Below are 16,933 nucleotides of genomic sequence, written 5' to 3' on the forward strand. Positions count from 1 at the left end.
TGGAAACTGATCAATCTGACCAACAATTAACATCGATTTGAGACTCTTTTGCTGTCCAGGGTTGCAAATCATTCATTTAGAACATTTAAGTTACGCCGTTTGTTATTATAATCACAACACGGCCTTACGTTATCATAACCACATCGTTACATTATCGCAATTAATAAGGGACCGTTCGTTATTTATTAACGGGATCACCGGAGGGATTTTAAGTGCTTCGATCAAAAGTTGCATGACCCTCCCCTGCCTGCTATATAATTTTCAACGACCCTCCATCAGCATTTTCAAAAATGACATGACCCTCCCTGACCAATTGTCGATGTCTTCCGCCGACGCTATTACGCGATATGATATGCTATGATAACACATCATCATCATCATCACAAGCCACCGCTTTAAAATCAACCTCTGCTTTCTGATCTTACACATCACACTTCACCAAGATGGTGGCCATTTCAGTAGATTTACTCACTAACATTGTTGTGGAAACACAATGGAAACTAAATGCACACTTCCTGCAACTGCATTAGCCTACTTGAAAAGTTACTCCTCTAGTAATTATTCACATGAAATAAAACAATAAAGCATTGAGACCATTCAACAAAGCACACTGGGTAATAACAAATTCAACACATGAACTTGTTGCTATGGACTGGTCTCTAGGCTTCCTCAGTCATTGTAAAGCTGCCGAAGCTGAACATTATCCAAAACTCAATTTCTCAGACGAGCGTCAATTTGGGAGCTTGCTACACTCCTTCCTTCTCAAATGACTTGAAAAGGCCGTGGTGCACAATTTCACAAATAATCACAGGGACCGAAAAATACCTAACATGCCAACTTTTTCCGGGTTTATCATTTTAACGTTTCCCCGCTGTCTTGCCGTTTTAATATATTTTCCCGTAGAATATCCCATATTCGTGTAATACTCCTTAGTCCTGCATTCTGGCCTGTCTCTGTGTTGTCCTGTTGTTACCCCTTGCCCTTCCAGAGAAACAGATGTATTCAAATCATCGTTTTGCTTGCTTGAATGCAAACTCAGAGTGACGTTAACCTAGGCCTATTTAAGTTAACGACGTGGTTGTCGTGAGAGCACGAATTATTAGCGCTTGCAGTGTTCGGCCGTAGGCTATGCCTACGTGCGCACCTGGCAGGCTACTCAGCTAGACAAAGAATTCCCCCTGTATATTCACTCCAAGTTGGCCTACCATAACTTACCAACTACACTGTAGACCATAAACTGGCTATTTATATGACCAAATGTATTTGTTCAACTTTATGAAGCAGAATTACGCACTGCTACTTGGAACGTAACACATTTTTGTTGGCAGGAGAGAGAATGACAGCGAATAACAAATTGCACTTGTTGCTGGTTACCAATAAATACTATATATTTTTTTGCAAACAACAAAAACAGATAGGATGGAGACAGCAAAGCTAGAGATGGGCAGGAACAAGGTCAATTTGTAGAAATGCTTGTCAAAACGTTAGGAGCTGGATGTGAATGAAGCACATATGCTTTATGTTAAGCATGCACACTGTTTAAAGTTAGGTAAACTACAAGTAAACCAAAGTTAAATTTAGCTTTTTTAGGGCTGGATAAAGTTGATTAAAAGCTGGATAATAGGCTGTTAGGCGTGAATAAAGTAGGCTACTTTGTTGCTCCAACCCTTCCAACGTTAATGGGGACGAATGTTGACATTTTCCGTATTTTGCGTAAACCCAGGAAATCTCCCTTATTTTCATTGCTCAATGTTGACAGAGCTATGGAACGAAAGAGAACGTTATATGGCGACAGAAATCAACAATCAAACAAGCCACTTTGATTTTTTGCTGTTTTCATTAATACAAAAGATGGGTGGCCCTCCCTCCTAGACAAAAAAAAGTTAGGTGACCCTCCCCTCAACAAAGAATAAAAAGACATGACCCTCCCCTATTTTCCTCCGGTGACCCCTTTTATAAATAACGAACGGTCCCTAAGTCATCATAATCATCATCGTCAGCATGGCATGTCACACATAGCCTGCTCCACCACTGAGTTCTTATCATGTAGCTGCAAGGCTCCACCACCTGCTCACTGTCCCTCTGTATGCTTGCTTACATCCTCGTTCAAACTCAACGAACTTCAACATGTTGTTGACATATGCTAGCCTACTTGCAATATTGTATTTTTGAAGCTTCTACATTGGTGTTACTTTTGCACTACTTGTCACTACCGGCATCCGCCGCAATTTCGTGTAGGCAACTTCGATTAACTTCTGATAGCTCACAAAATCCTGGCTCTGGGCCAAAATGCGAGGGGTGGGCCTGACGTGAGCTGTTATTGGATCAGTCGACATATGGAAATGTAACCAGTGGGCCGCTGATTGTCCTTTCTTTGGGCCGATCGTTGGAGATTATTCGCTCTCACTGATTTACCTATCACTGTTATGCGGATGATACTCAACTTTACTCATCTTTCCCACCTGATGATCTTACTATCTCTGCTTGGTTTTCGGTATGCCTCAGAGATATTTCGACACCTTCAGTTAAATCTCTTCAAAACTGGGCTTCTGGTACTCCCAGTTTATATAGCTATTCCCTAACAGATTAGCATCCAGTTTTGGTTCAACTTCACTGACTCCAGCTAAAATGGCATGTAACTTAGGTGTCACCGTTGATGAACGACTAAATTTCTTTTTATCTAATGCAATATGCCACATGATTTGTAAAGGCCATGGTTCTTTCCAAACCAGACTATTGCAATGCATTGTTAGCTGACCTACATGTGTGAGACCATTAGATGATTAAAAATGAATGCAGCAGTATGTTTAATCAGTAAAAGAAGACACATATAAGTCCTCTGTTACTCTTCATATATTCATATAGCAGACAGAATAAAATTCAAATCCTTCACTCTGGCCTACAGGACACTTACTGGATATGCACCTTGTTATCTTAATTCCATGATACAGCTCTACATCCCCTCGCCCATTGCGGTCCTCTGATAAGCGTCTGCTGTGTCAGCCTTCCATCAACACTAAGAGGTCACAGTCAAGACTCTATTCTTCTGTGATCCCTTATTGGTAAAATTATTTATCTGCCACTCTTCGTTGTAACGACAGCTTCGGGATTTACAAAAAAGTGTCTAAAGAATCATCTGTTTACCTTGTATTTAATCAATTTAACTAATTTTACTGTTGTGGTTTGTGTATGTTTATGATTATTGTCATTATTCTGTTAAATGTTATTTAGTCGGCTACTATTGGTAGTTTTATTAAGGCTATATGACTTTGCTTTAAAATGTTTATGTAATGTTTATTGATGTCATTGTAAGTCCTTTAGACAAATGCATCTGCTAAAAACCATAAACATAACCATAAACATTACATATTCCATTCATTCATTTAGCTGACACTTTTATCCATAGCGACTTACAGAAGAGTACTGACAATCAAGATACAGTGCAAAAGGAGACCTTAGACAAGAGCAGTCTCCTCATGCCTTGTAGATTTGTCCTCAAAACAACAAACTATGGAAAACTCTAACGTTCCAAATGCACAGTGTACATATGCTGATACAGTGTGCAATAGAAGACAACTTGAGTGGTAACCCTTCACATTTCTCCCCCCATCTCTTAAGGTTCCTCAAACTAATCTCTTCGTCAACTCTTGTTGCATCACCTCTTCTGACAGTGTCCCCTCTAAGGGCTGTAATCTCTCTCTCTCTCAGTTTCCCGAGTCTCCGGCTAGCTGGCTCTCTCTGCATGGTGCTCTGTGTTCTGACCTGGTAATCACGGCGCAACACGCTAGCATCCACCCCTCAATACAGTGCAGCTCGCTCAAGGGCGTCTCAACTGATGAGCTCTACTCACCCGCCAGTCACCCTCCAACTGTCTGTGTGCTTACCATAGACTGTAAAAAATACTTACGTAATGCCGGAACCAATAGCCAAAGAACACTTCAGATCATGCACACAAGCCCTGGGAGCGGTGGTCTTACTGTTGGATTAACCGAGGTTATCCAACAACTGACAGATGTCACTTAGAGATGTTTGAAACTAAATTAAAAGAGGATATTTACAACACACAGGTGATGAGTTTGATGGGTGTCCTTCACAAACAGGTGTTGGGGGGGGGGGGGTTGTTTGGTCTCTTAGGCTACAGTAATTAAGGTTGATCTTTCGCCAAAGTCAATTGAGGAAACAAAGTTTTTCAACTTTCCTTCATGCCAAACATTCAATATTGTGATTACAGTATTTAATTTCATAAAGTGGCAAAGCTATTTTAACTACACAAGCGCATGCACTCACACACTCACACACACACACAGAGAAAGAGAGAGAGAAGGAGAGAGATAAAGAGAGGAAAGAGAGAGAGATTTTTTTCTCCATTCCTACTGTGTGTTAGTGTGTGTGTGTGTTGAGGTGGAGGGTGTGTGTGTGTGTGTGTGTTCTTTTCTCTCGTCTATTTTTATTTTTATTATTTCTATTATTTTTATAATTATTATTACTAGTTTATATACGGCAAAGTATCAAAACCAGAAAAAGTATAATGTGAACTCTACGCCTACTCAAACAAGGGAAATACACTGAAAAGGCAGTAACAAGATTAGGGAAAAATGTGCTGTAGCAGTCCCAGATTAGGACAAAAAAGCATTATCAGTCTTATGAGACGCTGTTACCCTTTTGCTATATCGGTGAATGACAATGACAGTGGAGCACAGGGAGAGCTGGCACCTAGATATACACGCTATTGAGATATAGAGGAATTGGCACCTAGATATACACGCTATTGAGATATAGAGGAATTGGCACCTAGATATACACGCTATTGAGATATAGAGGAATTGGCACCTAGATATACACGCTATTGAGATATAGAGGAATTGTCTATCAGACAATGCTTGTGGCTCTTTAAAGCAGACAGGCGGGCATCTTTCTTCACCGGCACTGGCTTTGAAGCCTGGTACACGCCATCAAAAATGGGGGGGGCCGGAGGGTAATCCCTACGAACACAACAGATATTCAGAAACATGCACACACAAACACATACACACACACACACACACACACACATGCACACAAGTACACACACACGCACACACACATGCACACAAGCACACACACACACACACACACACACACACACGCATACGCAAACACACACTCAGGGCTACTGCAGCAGGCACATAACAAAGACATAGACATAGAATCTACTTTACATAATGAGACTGTACAGATACAAATACACACACACACACACACACAAATCCTCAATCTCAAATAAGCACACGCACACACAAACCCTTACATGCACTCACACAGAGACTCTCTAACATGCATCCAGACACACACACGCAGGAATGCACATGCATACAGTAAACACACACACACACACACACACACACACACACACACACATACCCTCACATTGAAACGGATGTAATTAAGCTATGTTTTAATACCAGAGCACCGTGTGAAATCATAACCATATCATTCCCTCATTCCCAATTACACTGGTCATCTTACAGAAGAGCTGTGTATTAAGTTGCTCCAATGTCATCAGCATCAGGGATTTTACTGTATTGGGTCCTGTGTGTCTGTGTATAGTGCCTTCTGTACTAAGGCTACTTAATTTGTTTCTCCATTTGGTTGATCTTATATATTCTATATAATTATTTGTGTTCGGCATTTATGACTCTTGTCTGCAAAGAAAGCTATATAAATAAAGCTTATTTACTTACTTAAAGGAGAAGTTCTGTATTCTTCAACATGGCGTCTAAATTTTCATTTGGGATAAAATTATTTAGGAGTATAAAACCGGAATATGCATGAAAAACTAGATTGCATATAGCCTTTGGGGGCTGCTTCGCTACATCAAAGTAAATCCCTGTTTAAGCCATTAACTACATACTTAAAAAACTAACTACTTAAATAAAATCATGGCATGTCTTTGCTAATATGGAGACAAAGTATTTTACCTTATGTGTAAAGGAACTAAAAATTGTGCAGTCAGTGCAGTTAACTTACTATTATTCCAGTCACCGCTATCTTGTGAGGAGAAAGTCTGTACAAGTTGATTACCGAACTCTCCTCCAGTTGTGTCCATTGACAGTAGCTTATACAGTATAAAGTATACTGCATTTGGTAATCGACTTGTCCGGACTCCACATAAGATGGCAATGACTTGAAGAAATAAAAGGTAATGCATTGACTGCACAAACTAGGGAGCCCCTAAGGGGACATGAGCAAAAAAAAATCTAAAGTTTAGTTTCATGTGCTCACATGAAACTTTCATGTGCGCACGCAAAGCTTTCATGTGCTCAAGCGAAACTTTCATGTGCTCATGCGAAACTTTCATGTGCGCACATGAAAGTTTCATGTGAGCACATGAAAGTTTCACGTGCGCACATGAAAGTTTCACGTGAGCACATGAAACTAAACTTTAGATTTTATTTTGCTCATGTCCCCTTAGGGGCTCCGTAACAAACAGTCCTATTTTGTACCCTTTCTTTACACTTACCAAGGTAAAAAAATGTCATATGTATGTTGTTCTCATCTAAAAATAGGCCGTAGGTTAAAAAATGGAGAACTTCTCCTTTAATTGAGGTTTCCTATTGGTTTTAACTTTGTGTAATTACATGATTTTAAGAGATTGGTCATATAGGTAGAGCTTCTGGATCTCCACCCACAACAAGGTGCTGATAAGTGGAAGGTAATTGATATGGAAATGTACTGTATCCAAAGCTGTAAGTTTACATTAGATCAATGCAATTCCATAAATAAATACAACTGCCAGCCTCTGGGAAACGCTTGACATGAGCGCTAACTCATGTGGTGGCTAAATGCTGACTGACTACAGGCATAAACTGTTAAACTCTATAAGACATTTATTTGACCTTGTCCCAAACTGTTTTTGAAACTGATGCACTTGACTTGAAACACATAGTGTTATGATAGACAATACAATCTAAAATCAGAAATGATGCACTTGGATGTATTTCCTACAGTGCTGCAGCCATCTGTAAAAATCTGGTCTATTTCATCCACAGTGCAGTTGAAAGTTTGTTTGGACCCTGCATTGCGCAATTATATTTTCATTACAGACAGTTTATGGTTATTTAACAAGTCAAAAGGATCACATGAAAAGCGCGCCTTCTTTTGAATGATTTTGAGTGATTAAATGAGTTTGGTGGGAAAAGTTTTGTGTTTTTTAAGCACAGAAATCGTAGTAGGCCTAATGATACCACTTTGCAGAAATAAGGAGGAGATTGATCAAGTGACTAAATACTTACCAGCATTTCTCAGCTTCCTATTGCGACAGACAGAGATAATGACCAGAAGATTCCCCAGGACGTCCACCACCGTGGTGAAGATCAGCACGCTGGCCAGCGCCGCTACAGCCCACGCGGGTCGCGAGCTCGAACCCAGCGCGCGTCCAACATGTCCCAGTTCCGTGCGGTTCTTCAGAAACGGGATGTTTTCTGGCATGCCGGAGTCCAGTTCATGTGTAAAGTTCTCCTCCGGAGAATTTGGTCAAGCGAACCCAATTATGAGCAATTCCTTGGACATGCGCCAATAAGGTTAAACGTATGCTCGATTCACAGTGAGGATCATGACGGAATTCTTCAGTCCGGCTGCAATTAAATACACTGAATGGGAGTTGCCGCGGAGTTGCGGATTACTGTCACATACCGCAAGTTTATCCACTAGTCTGACACGAACATTTCTTCGGATTGATTATGTAGCTTGAAAACAAATTCATGACATATTACCCAAATCCATTTAACGTCTGCGATCTCCGTGGCTCAGCTTCTCCACGGGTGAGCATGTTTATTCTCCTGTTTTCCTCACGCTCCGCTGGTTCTTAAATTGAGGAAGAATTAGATGTCTAGAATACACTTTCTCTCATGGCGGTGTTCTGCTGTGAATGAGTAACGTGAGCTAAACTAAAATCTCAAATCCGACAGGCAAGCGCGAGCTTGGCGTTTCACCCAAGGACGAAGTCATAGACCACATAGCCTCCTTTATTCGGGAGCGAGACATTCGTTTGTCTTCTTTCGTCAATTCCAAAAAGCCCGGGTTGTTGCTTAATCCATAATGCTGTTGGCCATGCCACTCATGCACTTTACCTAACTGAAATATAATTTAAATTGTGCCTTTGCCACATGCAATAATTTACCGGCGTTGTGCTCTTCTGCATCTGGCAGTGGACTACTCAGCATATCCTATATGAAAGCATGCAATGATGTAAATAAATTGATCAAATTAATGCTTTGGGTAATTATCCAAGGTCAGCTCAGTTTAACTCGCAGTCATGTTAAAAGTTAGGAGAATATCCAGGGACGCACTCAACGTTACCGGATTGGTCATATTTACGAGCAGAAGGACATCCCCACGTCTCCTTTGCATGTTTGAGCTGGACGAATGTCTCTCCGCTAATTCTCTAATAAGTCACTGTGACCACAAAGCCGCTTCGGCAGTCTGAGATGCTCTCCCGTAAGAGCTCTCTGTCTCTGAAAAGGCGGACGCATCTTGGCAAGGTGTTAAAAACAAAGGGGCGAAACCTCCGCAACTGACTTGCATCCAATGCCTTTCACCTTCATGGCGCATTGACATTCAGAGTCCGACTATATCATCTTCAAAAGACCTTCACAAAAAGTGGAGAAAAAGTTGGCCCAAGTGTTTTGCCTACTCTCACAGGAATCTTATGCCAGCACAAACATGATTTTGTCTTTGACAACACTTTCGTTTGTCTATCCATATTTGGCACAATCTCCTAGAGGATTCACATGGGGTTTGTGTCAGCTTGTTTTTTTATGTGGGATGGTCAGGCTGTAATTGTGTATGACAAAACCCATGTAAAGACCTCTATAGGACATTTGACACACAGATCACATACTAAGATGATTTTTATGAATCTATTATTTTTTCCTTATATGGAAATGCTTTGATTTAGCAGTCAGGCCCCAAGGTCTTACAACCTTATAAACTGGTTAATTCCACAAACCAGTCAATTTAAGAATTAGGTCAAGCACATTTTTAAATTCAGGGGATATTTAGCCTAGCTAGGGTTTTTTTTTGTGTTTGGTGGTGGTGGTGGCAGTGTGTGTGTGTGTGTGTGTGTGTGTGTGTGTGTGTGTGTGCGTGTGCGTGTGTGTGTGTGTGTGTGTGGTGGGGGGCCCTTCTATCCTCCCAAAGGTGCCTGAATTGGGTTTGCATGTGTATCTTTTCAGCATCTGAGTTCCCATAACAATGACCTATATCCTCCCCTAACCAGATGTTGGATCAGTAAACAAAACACTCATTGCCTATGAAAATGAGGCCTCAACATCACCATGCCCAAGAGGTGCTGATTAGACTAATGCTAGCCAGAGAACTGAAAACAAACTCCTGCCCCTCCCTGGGCTTGTTCTGCTCAACTGCTCACCTATGGCTATGGGCATTATTGACATTAAGGACCAATTCCACACTTCAATAAGTTGGAAGCCTTGGTAGCTTCTGCCAAGAATCTTGAAAATCCATGCATATTCAACGCAGCTGCCTTGTATCTTTTTTTTTGGTATGTATGCTGTTTGCTTTGCATATTAAATGATTTAATACAAACATGCATACCAAAAATGCCTATACAAGTTGTAGTACATTTGAGCACATCATAACAAAACATAGACTGTATTTATTGACATATGATTAAAGGTACACTATGCAGGTTTAGGTATTTTTGGTGACTGTAGAGCTCCCTCTAGAGTCGCAATATATTTATATTTTACTCTGCTGTTTTAAATAGCAAACTTTTTGTGACTTATCCCCCCTGTACACAATGAAAATGGTTTTGTTGTGGAGGTGAAGGATTAACAGGCAAACGCTATCTCCAAAGAGCTATATCTACTGACAAGGTAATGTTTCACGATTCTCGCAAGATTTGTCGGGCCGCCGTTCTTGAAGCTGCATGACTGAGTTTCTCAGTAGCGACTCGCTACGTCTATGCCGTATAGTTATGCTAGTTGAACGATTTACAAGTTTGTATACCATCAGCTATACGGTGAATATCTTGCATAGTGTACCTTTAAAAAACCAACAAACTATAGGCACTTGACATCTCACACGGGGTCTCCATGAGGAATTTTGGGTCCTATGAAAGAAAATCATGTTGCCCCCTTGTAAGAACATTTTTAGGAGAAATAACCCCTTAAATGATGACTTCTGGTGAATTTTGTGGAAAATAATTGATAAATTGAGATGAACATATTACAATGCAGTCTATTAGGCCTAAAGAAAACATACACAGGTTATTATTTTAAACTCATTTATAGAATAACAAAGCAGTCTATACAAAAGACTGAACCATATAGGGGTGAAATATAAAGACTATCACACTCATTTAGCCAACAATGGACTATGGAATTGTTTAGTTTTTATCACCCGGAGAGAAGAAATAGTCTTTCCTGATTGGTTGGGGTGGCTTTTAAAGGGACACCAGGCAAGCCTGATGCTTTTTCTCTACGAAACTCCCCCTCGCTCGGTCTGAAGCTCTTTTCCTTTTCTTTGCGTCTTCTGTCAAGGGTTTTCGCTGCTTCTTCGCCCGGCTCTGCCATTATACACACGTTTGCAACAATCTCTAGCGTTTCATTAGCCTGCCTGCTTCGGTCGGCGGGTAGGATACACTGAACTTGCAAGCGGGATATTCTTCCTACAGGCAGTAGGGGCGGGCGAGATAGTCTTCATTCACCCTGTAACGAGTCTTTTAACCATATACCTGTGGGATAAATGTTATATGTCTCTCATTGAATGTTTAGTATACCTTACATACATGTAGTGAAATCTAATTGTCATCTCCTTACTCTGACCCTTGTGCTTTCTGAAACTCCTATGTTAGAATGTTTAGTTAAATTAACCCTTGTGTCAGCGAAGTGTGGGTAACCCTCAGGATGGGGGGTCATAAACATTTCTTATCTTTGTCAAAACACCAGATGGTTAAGTGGGGTGGTAAACATTTCTTATCTCTGTTAAAATACCAGATGGTTAAGTGATTAATGGAGGGTGACAACTTGTGATTTTCCATGGGTGTGGGATTAGGTATAAGAGTTGGCTTCACCCACAGATGTGTGGGCTTGTTACTTTGACATTTCATGTGGGTAACATGCTCCCGGCGTCGTGAATAAAGCTGCAGTCTCACACCAGTTGTCTTGGATTAATTTTGACCACATACCGACTTACGAAGATGAGTAATTAACACAAAAACGTTGCCTGGTGTCCCTTTAATTCTGAATAACAGGACACCTAGTAGATCTGGTAAAAAAAGTTTAATCACTGCTCCATATCTATAAAGGAATGACTATTGCCTAGTTGCAACCTGGTGATAAGCAGGATGATGGCCTTCGAGGTGTGTCGTTATACAGAATTAATGAACTCAAGCGGAGGAGACTCCACTGCGTGTCGGGGATTTCTTTGCCTCCCCCTCGTCCATTAATTCCGTATAACGGGACACCTTATAATTTCGACTACATTATTTACCTACTTGATAATATGTAATTGTTCTCTGGGGACCTCCTTACAGTAACCTACCCCCCCCCCCCCCAAACCCCTCTCTTCCTCCCTAACGACACCCCTGGTCTCACATATAACAGTCTTGATCAATGTCAGCTATTAAATCCCATGCCATTAGAAATATGTCAGGAAATTGTGAAACAGCTCTATGACAAGGGAGACTAAAAGCCCCCAGCATCCCTAAGGACCATGTGAATATTTCATTGACCACCATTAATTCTCGTGTGCTTACACTTTGGATCCATTCACAGTAACAGTAGAAAGCAAACGGTCTTGAAGTATTCCTCTTGACTATCTGCCTCGACTCAAACATGTGAAGTGTCGCCCCCAGGGCTGACCATGCCATTTAGAGTTATACGCCAACTGCAGCGTAGCTATTCCCTGCTGTGCAGAACATTGCGCACCAGCATTGGCTGGTTTGCCAGTGTATACTGATTGTCTCTAGGCAATGCAGAGTTTGTGTCAGTTATCAACCACTTGATATTCTGAGCATGTACAGTATTTAGAACATTCTAGAAGACTACAGCCTCTTCTGGTTGAAGTTTAACTATAACAAACAAGCAAGATTTGAATATACTGTTACGAAACCATTTTTTCCCTCCAAACTACTGTAAAACAGTTTAGGTCAGCTACAAGCTAATGCTAATGCCGCTATAGTCTCCAGGCAGTGTTTTATGTAATTGATGTTTTCATTGTGGACACTCAACAAGATCCTGAAGGACATTTGGGTCAGATGAGGACTGACGAGTTTGTGTTACAAAAGTTGGACAAAGTGCAAAATACTTGCTTTTACTCTTTTGATCCAGACTTTGAAAATGATCATCCAGATGGATCAAATATTTTTTTCAGATGGATCAAATATTTCCATGAGCTCATTCACCTATGAATTTGGAATGTGACCTAATGGATACAAGGTACGCATGTAGTGTGTCAGTGAACCTGTGAGTTTTAACTAAAAAGCATTGATCTGCGTTCCCATACCCTTTCATATGTGGAACTGTATAGATAGAGCACACAGTACTCACACACACACACACATACACAGTACACAGACACACACACACAGTACACACACACACACACACACACACTAAGCCGCAGACAGATGTTGGTGGATGATTTGTCCCCTTGATAAATCTGTTAGTAGCATAAGGAGGAAGCTTTCTCACAATGATGAAATACTCAGTGTGGGTGTTTTCACATTGCTACAGCTCAAGCCAAACGACAAACGACACAAAACAACAAAAAGAAGCAGAAGAAACCAGTCACCGTGGGTTGGTGTAGCCTTTAAAGTCACTGTGGGTTGGTGTACCCTTTAAAGCGTGCTTATCTGCTAAGTGTGTACACACGTGAGGGTGTATACATGCACTTGTGTGTGCCTGTGTGTGTGTGAGAGAGAGTGTGTGTGTGTGTGTGTGAGAGAGAGGGAGGGAAAGAGTGTGTGAGTGTGTGTGTATGAATGTGTGTGTGTGTGAGAGAGAAAGAGAGAGGGAGAGAGAGAGAGAGAGAGAGAGGGAGGGAAAGAGTGTGTGAGTGTGTGTGTGCATATGTGTGAGTGACTGAGTGTGTTTGTGTGTGTGTGTGTGTGTGTGTGTGTACAGTATAAATGCCAAGGCAGATGCTTTGGTTAGAGATGCGGCCTGGTTACTGTGTCATATCAGTGAATGTGTGTATGTGTGTGTGAGTGTGTTTATGCAAGAGTGTGTGTGTGTGTGTGTGTGTATGCTGAGGCAGATGCTTTGGGTAGAGCTGCGGCCGGGTTACTGTGTCTAATCTCGGTATTATTCAGTAAACTGTGTGCGCATAATCACTCCCTAAACTGTCTCATGTTCTCCAAGCGGAAACTGGAAGCTGTAATTCCAGACAACTCCCACCCATCCCTGGTGTGTGTGTCTGTATTAGAGAGTGTGTATTTGTATGTGTGTGTATGTGAGTATGGCTGTGTATTTGTGAATGTGTTTATTTGTGTGGGTATTACCGAGTGTGAGTATTCGTATATGTTTGTAACACAAATGTGTGTGTGTGTGTGTGTGTGTGTGTGTGTGTGTGTGTGTGTGTGTGTGTGTGTGTATGTGTGTATGCATGTGTGTGTGTTTTACATAACAGTTCTGCATTCTCCATTCACTTTCACCGACGGTTGATTTGAAAGCGCAGACAGAAAAGTATCTGAAAGGGGGAGAGAGAGAAAGAGAGAGCAAGAGAAAGAGAGAGAGAGAAAGAGAGGCGTAATTCTCCAGCGGGGCTTATCTGTTTTACACGGTAAACACCAGCCGGGCTGCAACACACTGACATTATTAGTAGCTTCATAATCTCCACATTATTCTGCCCAGATTGCATTCAAGCATGCCTTTCCTTCTGTCTTTCTCCCTTGTTGTTGTTCACGTAAAACCTTGACCCCGCTGAATTTGGAAGTTGGCTTGTCAACTCCCTTTGGTGTTTCATGCATTGGTACCTGTTCTATTAAATTAAAGGACATGCAACAGGACCTACATGACAACCAACATTTGGCAGAGGCAGTAGCCTACAGCACACAAACAGTGACACATGGCAAATGACTGTATGTACTACTCTATGTATGTATGTATGTATACTGTATGTATGTATGTGTGTATATATGCACAGTATAGATATACAAGGATTTACTTCAAACACATATGCTATTTTAATGAACAGAACACTTACAGGAAAAATGCTGCCTGCCTTACTAACTCCAGCCCAGCACGGCGTAACTGGAGCGCGGTTTGTTAGTTATCCCAGTGTGCAGTACACTATCTACAGGACCCTCAGGAATTATTGCCACCTTTGGTAAAGTTGACTAAAAACAGGTATAAAAATAATCTTTTGGTGATTTATTGTACTCTCACAATGAAAACAATGAGGGAAAATCCACAGAAGGCAAGCATTTTCTGAGAAAAAGGAAAATCTCATAAAGAAATAAATATTTTTAATGTAAACACGTTGCTCACAATTATTGGCACCCCTAAAAAAATCTTATACAAAACCTAACAGAAGCATTTTCCTATCTAATGTCAACTTATTTAAGTTAATCAGTGTCTGTGAACTTTCAGAAGTAGTTTGTGACTTTCTTTTTCACTAAGGTATGAAAATAAAGTGACAGAGAAGCTAACACAGCTGACACAGAGGCTAGTCATTTTTCAACATCGGAAAGACAATAAATTACACTAAATTTAAATAAAAAGGTGTGTTGACACTTGTAAGTCAGGGAATGTGTATATACTTCTAGATACTTTGTTGAAAATGCCTATACTTATAGTTAAAACAATAATTAAAAGGTTCTAATCAACTGGAAATGTGACTGACGGTCCGCTGGCGGGTTGCAGACAAATTGGCCAATATGTTGCCACTTGGTCTAAAATCTTTTATCTTTATACTCCATAAAATTATTTATCTTTATACTCCATATATCATTTTATTAAAGGAGAATTCCGGTGTGATATTGACCTAAAGTGTGTTGAAACATGATACCGAGTGTGAACGTATGTCTCATAGCTCACCTCGGTTTGTCCCCTGTACTCAGAAATCTGCCGCTAGTTAGCCAATGCTACCAACAGGGTTTCGTTGTGGTGCCTCGGGCATCGGCCTAGCCGTGAAAATAAATCACTGTTTTACACCATTTACGAGGCTCAAAGTAGCTCCATACTTCATTGCTAGACTTCCGAGGGCCTTGACATTTAAAACGAGACATGGAGAACTTTGAAAAAGCACTGGTAGTTTACTTACAAGACGATTTATACAGACAGTATCTTCACAAAGTTTAGCGTTTGCAGCCATCTTGAATTTAGTCACGATAAGTCGAGCGACGGGTAAGAATGAACAGGTATAAGGGATCAGATTCCAAAAATAATTCCGTGGAAATGCATGGATTCCAGTTGCTGCTACTGGAAGAAACTGTAATCCATGCATTTCCACAGAATTATTTTTGGAATCTGATCCCTTATCATACCTGTTCATTCTTACTCGTCGCTCGACTTATCGTGACTAAATTCAAGATGGCTGCAAACGCTAAACTTCGTGAGGATACTGTCTGTATAAATCGTCTTGTAAGTAAACTACCAGTGCTTTTTCAAAGTTCTCAATGTCTCGTTTTAAATGTCAGGGCCCTCGGAAGTCTACCAATGAAGTGTGGAGATACATTGAGCCTCGTAAATGGTGTAAAACAGTGATTTATTTGCATGGCTATGCCGATGCCGAGGCACCACCATTTACCGCCTTGTTGGTAGCATCGGCTAACTAGCGCCAGATTTCGGAGTGCAGGGGACAAGCCGAGATGGGCTATGAGACATACGTTCACACTCGGTATCATGTTTCAAAACACTTTAGGTCAAAATCACACCGGAATTCTCCTTTAAGGTAAGAACATATATTACTACTGACATTGGGTGGCGTGTTCCTTTAAGGTCTTAAATGCCTTGCTTTGTATTCTCCAACTTTATGGGGTGTCATTACAAGCTGTTTTATTAGCAAAGGGAAGAAGGGGTGCCAATAAGTGTGAACAACGTGTTTTTGTTAAAAAATATTTCTTTCTTTCTGAGATTTTCCTTTTTCTCAAGGTTGGATTTTTCCTCATGTTTTTGTAATTGTGAGCTTACAATAAATCACCAACAGATTCTTTTTTATACTTCTGGAAGGTACTGTACATACATTTAAATCCCCTCATTAGTTGGTAGTTGAGTATTTTGTGCAAAAAGTGTTTGGTAGGCTATATTAGTGTAATAGATACATGTGAGCCCACAAGCTATTTGCTTTTCTCGTTATTTCTTTCTCATCTATATAGACTTTAAATATTGGACTTGATCAGCCACACTCGGGGCTGGTGTTGGAGAACACACTTTTGAACAGCATAAGAGCACAGTTCAAACAGACTAGGCAAGTATAATGTATAAAGAGTTTTGTGGAATTAACATTCACAAAGAAGCTGAGCAAAAAAGTCTCCAAGAATCGGTTTGCCAGTGGCGTTTATTATAGACCCTTTCAACAATAAAAACAAAAACAATGCTTGAACATTCTATTTGGTTCCCAATCTACTTCCTCTGCATTAAGATAACATATGGAATGTTAAAACGGAAGCCTTGTGGGGCCAACTACAGGGGCGATTCTAAATCTAGAGCTTTGCTGGGGCACAGGCCCCCAACTCCCAATACATAAAAAAAAAAATGTGCACGCAATATGAAATAAATGGCTAGCCTAGGGGTAGGCTAAAAGCTTCAAAATCATTATTGTCACTGTCATACTGTAGGACCAGCACTCTCTCCCTCAATTGTTGTAGCAGCCACTATCCAGCAACATTCAAACACATAGGCATAAGTAGGCCTATACTCACTGCATGAATTTAATAGGCTTTCCTACTAACACATGGAAGCTTATTTTTAGTCAAAATTGAGATATACTT

At 40.7% G+C, this 16,933-nt stretch overlaps 1 protein-coding gene across 1 annotated transcript in view; it reads right to left on the reverse strand.

Moving 5' to 3' along the window:
- The window catches only part of mtnr1bb (melatonin receptor 1Bb), a 61,706-nt gene extending 54,239 nt beyond the window's left edge, over positions 1-7,467 (reverse strand). Inside the window, exon 1 of the mRNA XM_076273976.1 lies at positions 7,272-7,467. Coding sequence (XP_076130091.1) covers positions 7,272-7,467 — 196 coding nt within the window. The remainder of the gene's footprint in view (positions 1-7,271) is intronic.
- Between the last annotated feature and the right edge of the window lie 9,466 nt (positions 7,468-16,933).

This window comes from Alosa pseudoharengus, unplaced genomic scaffold (genome assembly GCF_046254945.1).
Source record: "Alosa pseudoharengus isolate Yale_2024_CS ecotype anadromous, Long Island Sound unplaced genomic scaffold, YU_APseudo_1.1 YU_APseudo_1.1_scf_8, whole genome shotgun sequence".
Lineage (NCBI taxonomy): Eukaryota > Metazoa > Chordata > Actinopteri > Clupeiformes > Clupeidae > Alosa > Alosa pseudoharengus.